The sequence below is a fragment of the Anopheles coustani genome, chromosome 2 (assembly GCF_943734705.1).
Source record: "Anopheles coustani chromosome 2, idAnoCousDA_361_x.2, whole genome shotgun sequence".
In the NCBI taxonomy this organism is placed as follows: domain Eukaryota; kingdom Metazoa; phylum Arthropoda; class Insecta; order Diptera; family Culicidae; genus Anopheles; species Anopheles coustani.
The window spans coordinates 32,847,706-32,864,196 of NC_071289.1; the positions used below are offsets into that span (position 1 = coordinate 32,847,706).

The 16,491-nt window shown below is 44.6% G+C and overlaps 3 protein-coding genes across 3 annotated transcripts; 1 reads left to right on the forward strand and 2 right to left on the reverse strand.

Moving 5' to 3' along the window:
- The first annotated feature begins 7,748 nt into the window (after positions 1 to 7,748).
- Positions 7,749 to 9,463, forward strand: LOC131265616 (cytochrome P450 6A1-like). The gene is made up of 2 exons (XM_058267901.1): positions 7,749 to 8,844; positions 8,909 to 9,463. Exons 1-2 carry the CDS (start codon positions 7,761 to 7,763, stop codon positions 9,328 to 9,330), a joined length of 1,506 nt encoding a protein of 501 aa, XP_058123884.1. The 5' UTR covers positions 7,749 to 7,760; the 3' UTR covers positions 9,331 to 9,463.
- A 43-nt stretch (positions 9,464 to 9,506) lies between these two features.
- Positions 9,507 to 11,105, reverse strand: LOC131264261 (cytochrome P450 6A1-like). The gene is made up of 2 exons (XM_058266544.1): positions 10,040 to 11,105; positions 9,507 to 9,916 (listed from the first exon to the last, which is right to left on the reverse strand). Exons 1-2 carry the CDS (start codon positions 11,103 to 11,105, stop codon positions 9,507 to 9,509), a joined length of 1,476 nt encoding a protein of 491 aa, XP_058122527.1.
- A 282-nt stretch (positions 11,106 to 11,387) lies between these two features.
- Positions 11,388 to 15,913, reverse strand: LOC131267563 (cytochrome P450 6A1-like). The gene is made up of 3 exons (XM_058270468.1): positions 15,596 to 15,913; positions 12,173 to 12,989; positions 11,388 to 12,107 (listed from the first exon to the last, which is right to left on the reverse strand). Exons 1-3 carry the CDS (start codon positions 15,860 to 15,862, stop codon positions 11,686 to 11,688), a joined length of 1,506 nt encoding a protein of 501 aa, XP_058126451.1. The 5' UTR covers positions 15,863 to 15,913; the 3' UTR covers positions 11,388 to 11,685.
- Positions 15,914 to 16,491: the final 578 nt, after the last annotated feature.

A 16,491-nucleotide genomic window follows, 5' to 3' on the forward strand; every position in this document is an offset into this window, starting at 1 on the left:
CCGAGGGCACCAGGAAAAGCACCATCAGGATCTGTTTCCTGTTCGCTCGGAAGAAGAAAGGAAAAACGGGAAGTCAGAGAAGCAAAACAAGTGGATGGTGGTAACTGCCTCGGTGATTTGCACTACAAAGTGGAAGTTGTACCAGAAAAGTGCTTCACGGCACAATGGCAAACTGAAAGCGCCTTTAAATCGATCAATCGACACTGAGGGTTAAGGAGAACAAGGATTCTTGTCTACTGAGTTCTAGTGGCGTTTGAATAGGCAAAAGTGAAAACTGAGGAAAATTATGTTATGGCGTCTTTTCTTTGGTGAATTTAATGTTTTCATGCGTAACTTTAAGTACTTAGGGTGCAATTGTAGCATTTTACTTCCTACAAGGAGTGTCTTTACCCTACATGAAGTGTCTTGAGAAGTGTTTCAGCAATTTTATTTCAAACTTCTTCGACACTTAAAATTATATTGCAAACAATTTCCTAGGAAGACTATTTCCAAATCGTGAAAACGGGTTTACACTGAACAGTTCTTTCTTAATTTGGTTTTGGTCTTTAATCAAACCGCTTTCCCTTGATTGCTTTTGATTGTAGTGAATTTCGCTTTACTTGACCTTCTTTCTTCTCGATGCTCGAGTACACGAATTCATATTAAAGTTTTCCCCACAACCAAAAAGTCAGTGAAAGGCAGCTCGGAGGGGAGAACTTTGCCAAACAAGCCGAAAACGCTGCTACATTTTCCAGTAGGGAACTTTTGTTGAACATGTTTTTTTTCTGTTCTGTAGAAACGGTAAGGAGGTCAGTAAGGGCTAAACATGTTCATTGAAAGTCCGAAATGAAAAGACGTACATGGAAACATTCACTGCGGTATAACAGGTGCGGCGAGGATAGACAGAATCGTCCTAGCATGGCGACACTTGGAAGGATCTTAAAGGATCGAACGCTTCGGTGAAACTTTTAAAGCATTTTGTGGCAATTGGAAAGGAAAATTTCTTACATTATCGTTTGGAACTCTGTAAGCTACAGTGGTTAGTTGTTTTATTTTGTATCTGTACATTTGGCTTACTCGCGATTATAACAAAATAATTTTTTCAACTTTTAGGATTTTTTAATTTGATTTTTTAGCAAAACACTGTTGGCTAAAATACCTTCCAAAAAGAATGTTTTCAAGCTCAATCTCATTGAAATTATATCTTCTTTAAACTTCTTCTCGCAAAAAAATATAATATGCCTCATCCAGAAATGTCAAGCTTGAAAGAAATTTTTCGTACTCAATGGTCGTACGCTGACGGTTATAAATACACCATTTGATTCTGATAGGTCCGGAAATGGTATTTATATAATCAAACATCATCTATTCCCGTGGTTTTTTAGCATTACTGATCTCCTTATCAATGGGGCTTTATTTTACCCCAAAAACACAAGTAAATTTTCTTCTACGATATTTGTCACGCATCTTATATGAAAACAAACCGCTCCGTTATCTGAAAGCCCAAAAATAATATATTCTGCTCCTCACGTCCATGATTAATATCAGCCGAATGTAGATTATGGCCCAGGATTAAGGACAGCGATGGGTTTACCTAATGACCGTTTGTCAACTTCTGCACATAATAATGCTACATATTTCACCCTGCCGGAAAAAAGCCTATCTCATTTGTTCGGTTGGTGGACACATTATTATTTCAGTGATCTGGATTGATATTCATAAATTTCTTTTACTTATTGAAGAAACTACATGTAACAGAAACTTCTTTTTTTGTCAATGATGGTCTGCTTGACTTCGTTACATCGGAATATTTTAACCTATGATTTACTAATAAGAGATTGAAACTAACGCTAAAAGGTTAAGTATTTACAAATCCATCTTTACACCAGTTGGTTTACACTTTATTATTTGCCTTTAAAAATACTTCATAATACTTAACCAAGTTTATCATGGCTTAAAGAATTTTACATTCAACTATTCAATTTTGCTTAATACGTGCTGTTTTGTAATACAGAATGCTTTGTACTTTCGTATTGCTATTTATGCAACTTTTCTAGGAAGGAAAAACTCCAACACAAAATCACCACCACCCCATATAAAATCACATTAAGCCCGGTGTTATCTTATGCGTCCTTCGGGTTCAAAACAGACACTCGCGTAAACCACAGTTTAGCACCTGCACGAACGACACAAAAGCCGGCGCCAAACATCGTCGACTTGTGAAAAACTTTATCATCGTCTCTCGGGAGGTAAACGGTTTTTATCTTCTCATTCCTTCCTGCTCCTTCTGCAACGGGTTGCAGCATATGGCGAGGTCACAAGATGCAGCTGCAGTAGCTTTATGAGGCTAAATAACCACTTCACTCTCGCACGGTGCACAAACCGCCAACAACGCAACGCTACAATAAGAATGTTGCAATTGCAATCCAAGCCAGCCAGGATTGAAAGAGAGAGCTCCGAGGAAGCCAACGTCGTCTTTTTTTTATACACTACTCATAAAAGAACGCGCACACCTTCTCGCGGCTGGAAGGGCTTTATTTCATTTCAGTCCTTTCGCGCCTTCTACCAACTACGGCCATCCGTCCCGTGGCATCCTGTTGCACATTCCCGGCGCGCGTTGGGTTGCACTAATCTCACCGAACGATGCAATGCTGCACGGTGAACGAACAATAACATTTGTTTCGGGAAAAACAGAAACATAAGATACGGGCGCAGAGCGAACCTCCCGACTAGGGTTGGTGTAGAGGTTTAACGAGTTTTTTTGAACAAAACTGTTTTGAAAATGGAAGCAACTATTCTCTGCAAGTATGAATAGGGTAAAAAATTGTCGCTTCGCTAATTTATTTTAACAGCTAACATTTGTTGATCTAGAGAAGATTTTTCTACTTGACTTAAATTGTGTTTAACAAGCTTTCGCAGTTTCTCAAGTGTATTTTAAGCTAATTAGATGTTGACTCAAAATAGCAATAGTAATATATTTGCACATTCATTTATCTTTATTACATCGTGACAGTGTTTTTTTTACATTTGGGAACTGATGTTTTGAATTTCTGTATGTATTGAATAGATTAACTTAAGAAATTTCTGCGATTTGTTATGTATCAGCATTTTATCAGTTTGACATTTATCATCATTTTCTCTATTAGACTGTACTCGTTTTCGTCATGACTTCCATCACAATAATTTCACAGTCCTAAGATTGAAAAATAAAAAAAACTTATTGAATTCCAGCTTTACCTACAACTTTTTTCAGTTTTTTTCTTTGAATTGAATGCAGCCCTTTCGTCCCTTGTTAGTCCAAAATAAAATTATTTCTTTTTCTATTATTAATTTTAATATTTTTCTATTATTAATATTTCTTTAAACGATGTTCAAAACTTTGTTTCCAATTAAATTGATGCCGAAAAATAAATGGAAGATCTATGTCTGTACACAACACCACCTCTACTCTTCGAAGCAATAATATTCGATTCGATATATTATATAAAAGCTTTCTAAACATATTTTAAATAGTTGCCTCATTCCAGTAGGAAAAGTAGTATGACAGAGTAAAGTTTTTACATGTGATGTTCGAACAGGGTGAAGAGCTCTCGCGTTAAACCATGAGGTGATTAGTTCACGTCAAACTTCCACCATGTCAACCGAGGTGGGGCAACAGCTGGGAAAATACGATTTTCTTCTCGCTAGGAGCGCCGGCTCGTGGACACGGTTCATTCGGCAAAAAGCTAATTACTGCAGCACCAGTGAGTCCTTAATGCATAACCGACCCTAAGCCTGCCCTCACCTCGGTCTACGATCCCGCATATTGCAACACTCGCCAAGTTCTCTCGGCGATCTTCATTTTCACTCACAAGCGGACAGCAGGGGATCCTGAAGCATGGTGCGCCCAGGTCATCCTCCTTTGTGGTGCTTTTCAATTACGGCGGCACGGAAAAGTCCGGTGCAGCAGGTGCGTGCACCAAGTGCATTCTGGCTGGTGTGATGGAGGTCGTTTGCAGCAAGTGGTAAGGTTATACACACACACACACGCACATGAATGCAACAAACCCATGGTTTTCCCCAAGAGCAGTGTAAGTAGTGAGCATCCAGGCGTCCCGGACGAAAGTTCCTACTGCAAGTGGGACGCCAGGTACCGCTTTTTTAATGTACTTGTACCACTGTAGTTCGTCTGTTTTTGATCAGCTTCTGCCCTGCGGAGCTGAGATGAACGAACGCAATCTGCTCGCAACTGAGATAAGCTTGTCTGAAGTGGTCATGAAGTTTTTACCTCATTCGTTTTTTGAGAGAGAAATTTTGTTGTAAGCTTTTCACATCTCTTGTTGCCTTCTGCAGATGTAACCTGTTTTCCCACCCGATGCAGAAACAATTAGAATTTTAATTTGTTTCATTTATTTCAAGACAAGTCCTGGAGGTAGGTGTCATTACAACCTGTTCTACGTGTGGGAATGATAAGATTCTTATGGAAATACATATTTCAAGGCGTGACAGTTAATATCTCACCGGGTAATTTTATGCTTCACCATTCACAATCAGCTCTAGTGGCATGCATTATTTACGATTGATGAAATCTATCTATCCACTGATTGACCTCCCAGAGGGCATCAATTTAAAATAAGCATCGTACTCTTCGTCTTCGCACGTCTTCCCCGATAGCGCCACCAAAAATCAGTCAAACCATTTTTCATGCCCTTACCTGTTGTGGCACTCGTCGACAGGTCGGAGTTACGATAAATCCACCGCCACTTCAATCCATCATTCGTTCAATCACAAATCTTCGGAAAAAGGTTTGGGTTTTTACTTCCGCTAGAAAAGAAAAAAAAGGAAATCGTAACCGGTTACTGCCTGTCCTCACGATAAAACGGGTTTCCCCGCGACTATCGAGGGAAGGAGGAATAAATTACCTTCACTTTACTATCTTGCCGGTTGGACGCACGCAACAGCCTTCAACCAACCGTTTTTATGGGTCCTTGCGCTTTTGTTTTCCCCAAAACGCAACCGTCCGTCCCAATTCCCCTGGCGAGTGACAACATCTTAAATTTTCCACCTTTTCAACCCCGCACCGGTATCCCTCCTGTTGCTGCAGAGGGAGAAGAGAAGAGAAATGGTGGTCTAAATTTATCGAGCACCTTCGTGTTCCGAGCGGATGGCCAATGTTTTTCCTACTAAAATACATCAATAACAAACGTATTGGTTCAGCCCATGGGCAGCGGAGGGGGTGGGGAGGGAAAGACCTAAAGGAAAACGCAAGCCATCGTGCACAGTGCTCCTTCGAACTGCCTCCGGTCGGCATCATTTCTCATCGCAAAACGATTCCTTTATCGTGAAAGACGGTAAATAAAACGGCGAAAGGACCGCCCGAGCCCACCCGGATCTGGTCCTTTCGATTTCCGGTACAGCGTGGCGGCAGGGGCCGAATATAAATTAGGTTAAACGGGGGTTTTCACAAGCCCGGCCAAGCGTTGTCCTTCGGCTCTGGCTCGGTATTTGCGATAAACAATTCACTTCCTCTTTCGGAGTGCGCCGGTGGAAGGGAACACTCGACTCAACTGTAGCACACGGCTGGATGATGACGAGCTCCCATCCGACATCGAAAAGGAGTGGAAATGGCCCGCCCGTTTTTTAAGCGATTCTGTCTAGAAACACTTGTGCTGGCAGGTGAAGGAGGACGGCTTTACGATAATGGTGTGCGTACGGTGTTATCAACGGGCGGAAAGGACGTACATGTAGGTGCTGACGGCGTGCGAGGTGCAAACACGTGTTGGTTTTATGCCTCCTTCAACTGAATACACGCGAAACACTTCCTCCGCCGACTTTGGCGCTATGGATGGGATTAACCCAATTTCAGTCGAAACAGACGAAAGCTTTTACCAGACTGAGTGAGTGCTCGGGAAACTTCGAGGAAGCTGCCGGAAAATACGATAAGGCAAAATACCGTTGCCCACCGGTTATGGTTGCATGCGTGAAGGATTTCGGACATTTAATGACAGCCCAACTTGACGAACACCGGTTTGAGACGTTGAAACAACTTTTTTTTTCTTTCTTGCCCTGCTCCTTATCCATTGGCATTTTCACGACCTAGTTGGAAGGAACACGATGCGAAAGCTCGTAAGAGGATAGAATTTGCTTGAGCGAATCCAAATTACATCAGCCTAATGCCGGAGGAATCCATTCGGCGCCCCGGTTGAGTGACACATTAAAGGACCTTTTGATTGAACGGAACGGGAGGATGGGCGGATTGCGGTTCATTAGACCCCAGAATGGGTAATTAAATTTTCATTCCCATTTCGGGTGACAAAAACAGTCTCACTCGGAAGGATTTGTTATTTGCTTGTACTCAAACCGGTGCACTTTAAGGCATTAGTTTTTTAAGAAATCATGTGTTGACTATTCCAGCTGATGAAATCTGTAAAATGAAACAGATTATTGAAGAAGGAAGATGAAGTTTTAGTTTACTTTTAACTTTTCATTGTAGGCATTATTGTATTATTACGTCGTCGAGCACGAGTTATCGGTAAACTTTATATAAATTCCTTGCAAAATCAACCATTGCTATATACTTTTGTTGGGTTCACAATTCTAGACCTTATTCCACATACAGTAAGCCTTATCGACGGAGGGCTTAACTAAGAGGAAATTAATGATATGCATACGAAGAAACCGTGATCACTGATACAACAACCAACAAATATATAACTAAACTGAGGACGATTCTTATTGTGCCCAAACCGATTCATTAAAAAAAAATTCTTGTCCACACTTGAATAAAAAATTTAAAAAAAGTTTCGATTTGTTAAATAGTAAATTAATTTATTGAAAAGGAAGCACGGATTTCCTTTGCCTGCGTTTTCTTTGACAGAAATGTATGCCATGGATTCCTTCTTTTTTGCGGAAGCCATGTGGATAGCTGTTCCAGTCGATTTAGTTTACGTTTCAATACCAACATTTTTATGAATATTTTAAAATACGTGGTATTAAAACAAGGAAAGTGTTAAATCTGTATTGGAATAATATCGGTGCATCTGCATTTTTACATTGCAATAATCCGCATTCAAATATTTGTTAAAGCATGGTTGTTTGTTTGAACCATTTGTTGAAACATGCTAGGTTATATCAAATGCAATCACCATTTTTTAAATCATTTCTCTTAAATTCATCAATTTTTTTTTTTTTTTTAAGAGTTGCTGGACAAGGCAGTAGCAATGCTGGACAACTCTACGAGATTTCAAATAACGTAAATTTAACAATAAAATATAACTGTTTCAAATAAACTGAAACCGAAATGAGCCCCATTAAATTATAGTTGAACCTGCTTGAGAAAATATGTAGCCTTGGTGCAGTCAAGTGATGGCCCCTTCGGAGTGACTCTTAAATTTAAATCCGACTCGTCCGTGTGATTTGAATTGTAACCGAGCCTTGGGTTAACATCCATTTAGAAAAGGAGTAAAAGTTTAGCGATCAGATTTATTACTTCTTCGAGAGGAATCAAATTGATGAAAGTATATAACCGGTTTTTATATTTTCCCCTAAATGTTCCGGAGTCGATCTCGTGTTCTGCGTTTTTTCACCTCTAGATCATGCATGAAAAAGGTAAACACCGGCATGATGTAAACAAATGATTTGTTCCTTCACCTGCTATCGTTTTCTAGGTCGTTGGCAAACCTAATCGCATCGATTAACGATAAAAATGTGGTATTGTTAAATTCTAAATACCTCTTGTGTACCGTGCTGGACTCGCAACCATCAGTCACTCTTGACCCGTTCGATAACTCCCCACGTTAATCATGTGGTTCTTTCTTTTAGTGCTTGTGCTCTTCCTTGGCCTCGTATGGATCTATCAACACTTTCAGCGGCGGTATCAATTTTGGGCGAAATTGAATGTTCCCTTCATGGAACCGTCGTTCCCGGTCGGAAACGTTGGAGAAACGTTAAAGCCGACCATTCACTTTGCGCACATCATCGACGGCCTGTACCGGAAGCTGAAGCACCACGGTGATTACGTGGGAATCTACTTTTTCCGCGATCCCGTGCTGCTGGTGCTTTCGCCCGAATTTGCTCGTACGATCCTGGTGAAGGATTTCAACTACTTTGTGGACCGCGGTGTGTACAGCAATGAGGAAGTTGACCCCCTGTCGGCCAACCTGTTCTTTATGGAAGGAAACCGATGGCGTAATCTGCGAGCCAAGCTGACACCGACCTTTACCTCCGGGAAGCTGAAATCTATGTTCCACACAATCGTGGCCGTCGGGACGCGGTTGGATCAGTACTTGGAGGAACGATGCGTTGAACCTACGCGAATCGACATCAAGGAACTTCTGGCCCGCTTCATGACGGACGTGATCGGTTCGTGTGCGTTCGGTATCGAGTGCAACAGCCTACACGATCCATCGTCCAACTTCCGGCAAATGGGAAAGCGGATGATAAACCTGCCCAAGCTGAAAGCTCTGAAAGTGTTTTTCGCCATGATGTTCCGCCGCCAGGCAAGGTCCCTTGGGGTGCGGTTCAACGACAAGGATGTATCGGATTTCTTCTTCTCCGTCGTGCGGGACACGATCCGCTACCGGGAGGAACACGGTGTCCGGAGGGACGACTTCATGCAGTTGCTGATCGACATGATGAAAAAGGAAGATGTGGACGGTACCGAAGGGTTGACATTCGAAGAGATTGCCGCACAAGCTTTTGTGTTTTTCTTCGCCGGATTTGAAACCTCCGCAACGACGATGACCTGTGCGCTGCACCTGTTGGCCAATCATCCCGAGGCACAGCAGAAAGCGAGAAAGTGTGTTCGGGATGTGCTTGCCCGGCATGATGGTCATTTGACGTACGACTCCATCATGGAGATGGAGTACATTGAGTGGATCATAAATGGTACGATGTTGGAAGCGCAACTCGTAAACTCCATAGACTAATTATCATTTTTCTTTCTTTCAAGAAACCCTTCGTATATACCCACCGGTAGCTACCCTGCACCGCAGGACCACTCAAGCGTACCGGCTTCCGAATGGGGCTGTCCTACCCGAGGAAATCGGTGTGATCATCCCAAACCTCGCATTCCAACTCGATCCGGTGCATTTCTCCAATCTCTTCGATTTCATACCGGAACGGTTTTCTTCTCGAAACGGCTTAAAGAACAATTTTAGCTATCTACCATTCGGTGAAGGGCCACGGATTTGCATCGGGATGCGTTTTGGATTGTTGCAAACACGTCTCGGGTTGGCGATGCTTCTGAGAAGTTATAGCTTCGGGGTGGAAGAGTCTGAAGCCAACCGAACGCTACGTATCGATCCGATTAATTTAATTCACGGCCCAGCGGGCGAAGTCTGGTTGAACATCGAACGCATCACTTCCGAGTGATGAGGCAAGGATGTATTATTATTTGACCGAGGTCTACCTCTTGCTTTTAAAGCAACATTTTACAACAGCCTTAAAAAGCACCCAAAGAAAAGTCAACCGTGCCATATAACTACACACAATAAAGCTCGCATTATTTTGCACAATCATTTTCTTTCTCACCCAAACCGCTGTGCGTTTCATAATCGCAACACCTTCACCAGCAATCCATCTCTCATCCTGATAACGGTATGCGCATTCGATAGTGCTATCTGTGTCTCGGGGCACCATTCAAACCGATATCTGCACAGCAACATCGCTAACAGGAGCCTCACCTGCATCTTGCCCATGCGATGGGCAACACACATCTTTGGGCCGTCGGCGTACGGCAGAAATGTGTACGGTTTTCGTGCACCACACGCTTCCGGCGTGAACCGTTCCGGATCGAAACGTTCCGGGTCCGGGTAGTACTCCTCGTCGTGATGGATGGCGTAGACAGGAACGATAACGTGTGTCCCTTTCCGTAGTACGAAGTGCGTGCCGGTCACGGCGTAGTCCTCGGTAACCACTCGGATTATGTTGATCCCGGGCGGATACTTTCGCAGGGTTTCTTTGAGGAGAAGCAAAAACAAACAGTGGATTATTGGAAAATGGTTTAACAAAATATCGTTACACTTTTAAAAGCAAGTAATATGAGGTGGTTGAAATTAAAAAAAGCTTCAATTATACTCACCATTCAAGCACTGATCAATGTACGGCATATCGAACAACGACTCATACGTCAGCTCACCATACTTATCCCATGTATCCATGGCGCACTTCCGGGCACGTTCTTGTAAGTCCGGTTGCTTCGCTAGCTCGAGCAGACAGTACGAAACGGTGGTGGACGTTGTTTCATAGCCAGCCGCCAAGAATCCGTACACATTAGCAGCGATTCCATGCTCCGTCAACCTTCGGCCACCTTCATCCGTCTTCGTCAGGTTGAATAACCGATCGACGAGATCATTTCGCTGCACATCCAAATGCTTCTTCCGGTATTCGATCATATCTTGTGTCATCCGGTGAAACAATTCACCGAGCTCGCGGGGATAAATTCGCAAACCGATCGCTTTCGCTAGCGGACGGAACGAAGTCATCAGAAACAACTCCCAAAGCTTCGGCACAAGGAACGTTTGTCTACCGATCAGCCCATAAAGACCTCCTTCTTGGTCGTTGAGACTGTTTGCTTCGATGCCGAGCAACACGCAGCTAACGATATCCACCGTCAAGCGGGATAGCCATTCCTTTAGGTCAATTTTGACCTCACTCTCCTGTGTCAGCTTCGCGTTCAACACCATCCGGAAACGATCAACCATCTGCACCATTGCGGGATACATTGCTTTCAGTTTGACGGTGGAAAATAAACCAACCGTTGCCTGCCGTATCGTTGCCCACTGTTTGCCCTCTCCGTTCAGCAAGCTGCCGGAAAGCAGATCATGTGCGGCGTTGGCATATCCTCCGCGATCGTAGAAATATCGAAAATCACGCACGATCACATTCCTCACCATTTTCGGATCCGTAACGAGTGCAACCGGTTCTGTGAACCGGAATATTCCTCCAAACGGATGCCTTCCCTTGAGTTGGCGGTAAAGATCGACCATCAGATGGGAAGAGTGCTGGATGTGCCCCAGAGGGAAACGTGTTTCAACCGAGGGAATGCCTTGACGGGTCCAGAATGTGTAGCGTTTTCGAACGAAGAGTATGCAAACCGTAAGGAATGGCACTATCAGTGCTACGAGTAGCGATGTTGCTGACACCATGATTACAATGTAGTGGATCTTCGGTGATCCGTTTGAAGACTGTAACTAATCTTGTCCTACTGATCGACGTCCTTTTAAATAGTAGTCCTATTAGAATTTGCCTTGGATACGTTCAACTGCCTTTCTCAATTTCAAGGCACTTTTCAGGAAGCACCAAGTAAGCAGAGCATGCTTTGGTTGAGTTCAGTTATCTTAATTGCTTATGCTTGGAAAACAGTAAAATTTATGAGTTGACCCTTGAAGGGATTAAAAAAAATCTGCTTGCTACTTCACGAACTATTTTATTGCATTGGTTTATTTGTTACTGCATCTGCGTTTGGTTGTGTTTGTGAAATAAAAGCGCGAGGAACTCGATTTGCTTAACAATGCAATGGTCAATAGATGCTGTCTTTAAATTTAAATATAAAAATGTTCCTATGTCGTATAAGGCGTTAAAATTTTTTTTAAATTAAAATTGTGTATTTGTATGGTGATAAAATCATGCTTATTTCTAAAACCCTTTAAATATCACAAACCATTTCCTTCCCTGCCGATGTTACTACATGTATATCATCATATTTTCCTCACATGGCACATTCTACTACATCTTTAGTTTTTCAACTTTCAACCATAAGCCTCCCTCGGGCGTGAGGACGGCGTGCCGGGAGGAAATTACCAGCGGGACATTTGTTTTCGAGCATCGAGCAAAGCTAAAGTTCATCAACAGTACGGACAATCCAATGCGTGCCTCCAGCATACCGAATCGGGCCGCTATGCATATCCTCGGTCCTTCTCCGAACGGAAGAAAGGTGTAAGGTTTCCTAGTTTCGGTCGTTTCCGGTGAAAAGCGATCCGGATCATACCGCTCCGGGTCGGGATAGTTGTCTGGATCGTGATGGATGGCGTACACCGGGATCATCACGTTCATGCCCTTGGGGAAGGTGACGTCCGTACCGGGGACACGATAGTCGTGGCTGACCTGGCGGATGAGATTCGCTCCCGGTGGGTATTTTCGAAGAGATTCTGTAGAAAAGAAGAATATGATATGATAGAACAACGACATTGATAACTACAGAGAGCGATCTTACCATTGATACACTGATCGATGTATGGCATATCCATCAGCGCATCGTACGTTAGGCCACCGTGCTTGCGGACCGCATTCTGGACACACTCTCGGGCGCGCTGCTGAATCTCCTCGTTCAACGAAAGCTCATACAAACAGTAGGACATCGTAGTCGAGGACGTCTCGAAGCCTCCGAGGAAAAACACGAACGCTTGCGCCACGACCTCGTTCAAGCTGAGTGTCCCTACCGTCTCCCCGGACTCGTCCAGCTGCCCACCGTTTTTCAGCTGCATCAGCAGATTCATAAAATCGTTCCGCTGGATATTATTCTTCTCCCTATACTCGATCGTCTCCTGTACGACCTTGAAGAAGAACTCCGACACTTCGTCGCTCGTTCCCTTGATGTGGATCCGACGCGAAAAGTCTTTGAACGTGGCCATAAAGAAGAACTTCAGGATGCGACCCCTTGGCACCTCGAACACCCTCCGACCCATCCGCAGGAACTCGGCGTTGGGATCGTTCAGGCTGTTGCAGTCGATACCGAACGCGCACGTCCCAATTACGTCGGTGGTGAAACGAGCCAGCAATTCCTTCATCTCCACCTCGCCGTCGCCGTTCTCGAGACACTTGCCGAGGCATTCGCGGAACCGTTCACCAACGGACACGATCGTGGGGCACATCATTTTCATCTTTCCCGAGGAGAACGTCGGAATGAGCTTCTTGCGTAGGTTGGTCCACTTTGTGCCCTCGATGTTGAACAGATGGCCCGATATCGGATCATCCTTTTCATTGTAATACACGCCACGGTCGTGGAAGTACGCAAAGTCCCGTTGTTGCAACTGCAACGAGAGTGTGAAATAAAGGAATTCTTTGAGAGTTTCTTTGTGGGAAAAACTAAAAAATTAGTCCTTTATTGGGCTATTTTTTCACACTGAGTGTGCCACATCTGTGGCCCCCCTTTATATCCTTTTACCCGTGAGTTCCACGGGCAAAAGTAATCAGTTGGTACTCAGCCCGTTACATTAAGCTGCTCCGTTACAAGGTTTTTACAAACCATTTGTAACATTCTCCTCGGCAGTACACACATACACCCCTGTGTTGTGTGCTACTTAGACAATCGCAGCTTAATGTTACGGGCCAGCCATCTGTCAAAGCAACGCGGTTTACAAACAGGACAGCATCCATAATCCGGGTAAATTCGTGCCAGTCAAAATTGTCGCTAATTATTTTCCTTTTAGGCTCCAGCCACAGCGACCCGATTAATGCGCTCGTCAGGTGGTTTGAGCGCACGGATTGGCGGCACATCGTTTGGTGGTTTTGGCCGACGTAATTCTCCATCCAGTGAGATCGCGATTCGCCTGCTGATCACACCGAGCACCGCTAGGAAAGCAGCCGAAATTCGAATAAAACTACCGGGATTGATAGCAACACTACTCCGACCGCTGGCTCCGATGGGATTCATCTCGACGCTGCTACTCATCGCAGCCGCTTCTTCGGCAACCGCGATCGTGGGATGCCGCTGCAGCTCCGTTGAACCAGGAACACTATCAGCGGCGTGAAATTGCAGCGCTGACGACGGGTCAAGCTGCGCAGGCGGTCCTTCCTCCTGGACGGTCTCCAAAGGTGGCTGTTGGCGCGTGAGCACAGCGGCAACGGAATTATCAAATGCGAGTTTGTCAACCTCGTTACTTGTTGGTGCTGCCGGATCATTCGACAAAGCAGCCAATGATGACTGAAACTCGCCACCGTTAGTGTCCTCGTCCGGCTCATCTCCAATGGTGCTATCCGAAATGCCAGGTGCGATAACGATCGCAGTGAAGTGCTCCCGTTGTGCCGGATGCTCGGTAACATGCACCGATTGGGACACGATCGATGGGTCCGGAGTATCTTCGGTGGATTCCGACCTTTCCGTACCCGCTGCCACGAACAAAGGCGTTGCTGAAGTAACTGTACCTGCCGTGGCTGCTAGTGTTGCCGCCGTTACACGAGACTCCTTGGGCGATACAGATGGTGCATGCTGCGCCAGTTCGGTAAACACAAGCGCGGTATCGTTCTGGTTTTGTCCCGTCACGGAGGGCATCAGTGGTAGCGAAGAATGATTAATTTCGCATTCTTCTTTCAGGACATTATTCTGCATCGCACTCGTTCCGCTCTGGTAACCTTCTTCGCTAAACTCTGTCCTGCCGTACCGCAATTTCAAGTGTTCAATCGCAAGATGAACCGTCGCGGGAAAAATTAACGACATCGAAACCATTTTGCGCGCCTTTCCTTGGAGAGCTTCTCTCAGGCGCTGGAGGTTTTCGATGTCGCAGAAGCCACACAGTTTCGTTGACCTTTCGTAGGCTTCGATAAACCTCGGCCACTGTTTCGGCGACCCCGAAAATACCGGCAATCTCCAATCCATCACCTTACGTGCGCGTATTTGCTCCTCCGTGAATGGAGCATAACTTGGACGAACTGCTTCCAAAGGTGTTTTAGTGTTCCGTGTACCGTATTCAGTGCCATTTGCCGTGTGGTGTCGCGAAGTGTGTGAGTGTGTAGTGTGGAGTGCATTTGCACTTGAAGTGCCGTGTTTCGTGGTGTGTGCAAAATGGCGCTCCGCTTGCGCCAGTGCGTCCATTTCGCATTCCCACCGTGTGCGCATCGCTTGCTCCATTGCGATGCGTTTCTTCATCTCTAGCTCGAGTTTTCTTTTTTCGAGCTCTATTTCGGCAAGCTCAACTTGCCTTAATCTAAGCTGATAGCTTTGCTCCAGCTCGTGCTCCCTATAGTAAGTAGGGTTTGGTGGTCGGCTCGATTCAATCGAGCTCGAGGATGCGCTTCGGTGGTGCCATCCAGGCGGCTCCCAGCGGGCATCTTGACTCGACCTTTGGCACGGCTGGCCCAGTGCATGCTCGTAGCGTAGTGGCTCCGTTTGCGTAGGATACGACCATCCGGGGCTCCTCGGCGTGTAGAAATCACATCTTGCCGGCTGCCCAGAAAACCATCCGCCTTGAAGTGATGTGACCCGATCCGGGTATTCCGGCATAGCGCATCTTGCGCCGACGCCATCGCGTACGCTGCCGATGAATCCCGCCAAATATCGTTCGGTCATTTTCTTCTCACTTCATACCGCGAACGCGTCCTTTTTTCGAAACCAATCGCGAAGCACTTGTTACTGAGTTAACTTTTTGTTTTTAATGTACTAATTTTTTAGAATGTTGCAACTGCAACGAGAGTGTGAAATAAAGGAATTCTTTGAGAGTTTCTTTGTGGGAAAAACTAAAAAATTAGTCCTTTATTGGGCTATTTTTTCACACTGAGTGTGCCACATCTGTGGCCCCCCTTTATATCCTTTTACCCGTGAGTTCCACGGGCAAAAGTAATCAGTTGGTACTCAGCCCGTTACATTAAGCTGCTCCGTTACAAGGTTTTTACAAACCATTTGTAACACCCGTACCAGCACATTCTTCACGAACTCCAGCTCAAGCGCTAGGGCGACCGGATTGGTAAAGAAGTAGATACCACCGTACGGCTTTCCGGATGGTTTCAGCTCGTTGTAGAACTTTGTCATCAGCTGCGAGGAGTGCATCCGACGGCCGATGCCCTGAATGTTTCCGAAGGGAAACCGAGGCTTTACGTAAGGCACTCCCCGGTCCGCCCAGAACGAATACTTCCGGCGCACGAACCAAACCGCCGCCGTTATGACGCCCAACAGTAGATAGATCCACATCCTGCACCGAACTAGAAGAAGTGTCCGCGCGCGCGTCCAATACCTTCACTCACTTACAACGTACTAGTCTCATCGGAGAATCGCAATAGTAAATTACTCTTATCTTGCTCTGCTTTACTTTCCAACGTCCGCTTCTAGCAAACAACCGGTTCTCTGTTCCGAACGCGATAATTTTCGCTTCATCAACACTCCGCTGGTGTGCGTGTGTTGTTTACAATTGCCTTGACCGAAATTGGAATATACAGCGTTTTTCAAAGTCAGCTTGGTTTGGCTGTGTTTTCAAAATTATTTTTTACGTTAATACAACTATTTCTTGAAAACAAATGCCTATTTCAAGAACTATTTCAAGAAGGTTAATTAGTTTCTTCGTCTATTGACTAATTTAATTTTTGTTTGTTAGTTGTTTCGATTGCGTAATTAAACACACTTCTATCAGCTGTTTAAGATTAACATGAATTTAAGGATAATATAAATCGTTAATTACATTCAAAATTCAACTCCTGAGAGCAACCGATAAGATTTCATAAATAAAATAATTTTAATCAACCATATTCAAGTTTACGACGAAAAACGCTGTAATCAGCTGTCACCAACATCAACATCAATTCGGAATACGTCATTGAATGACA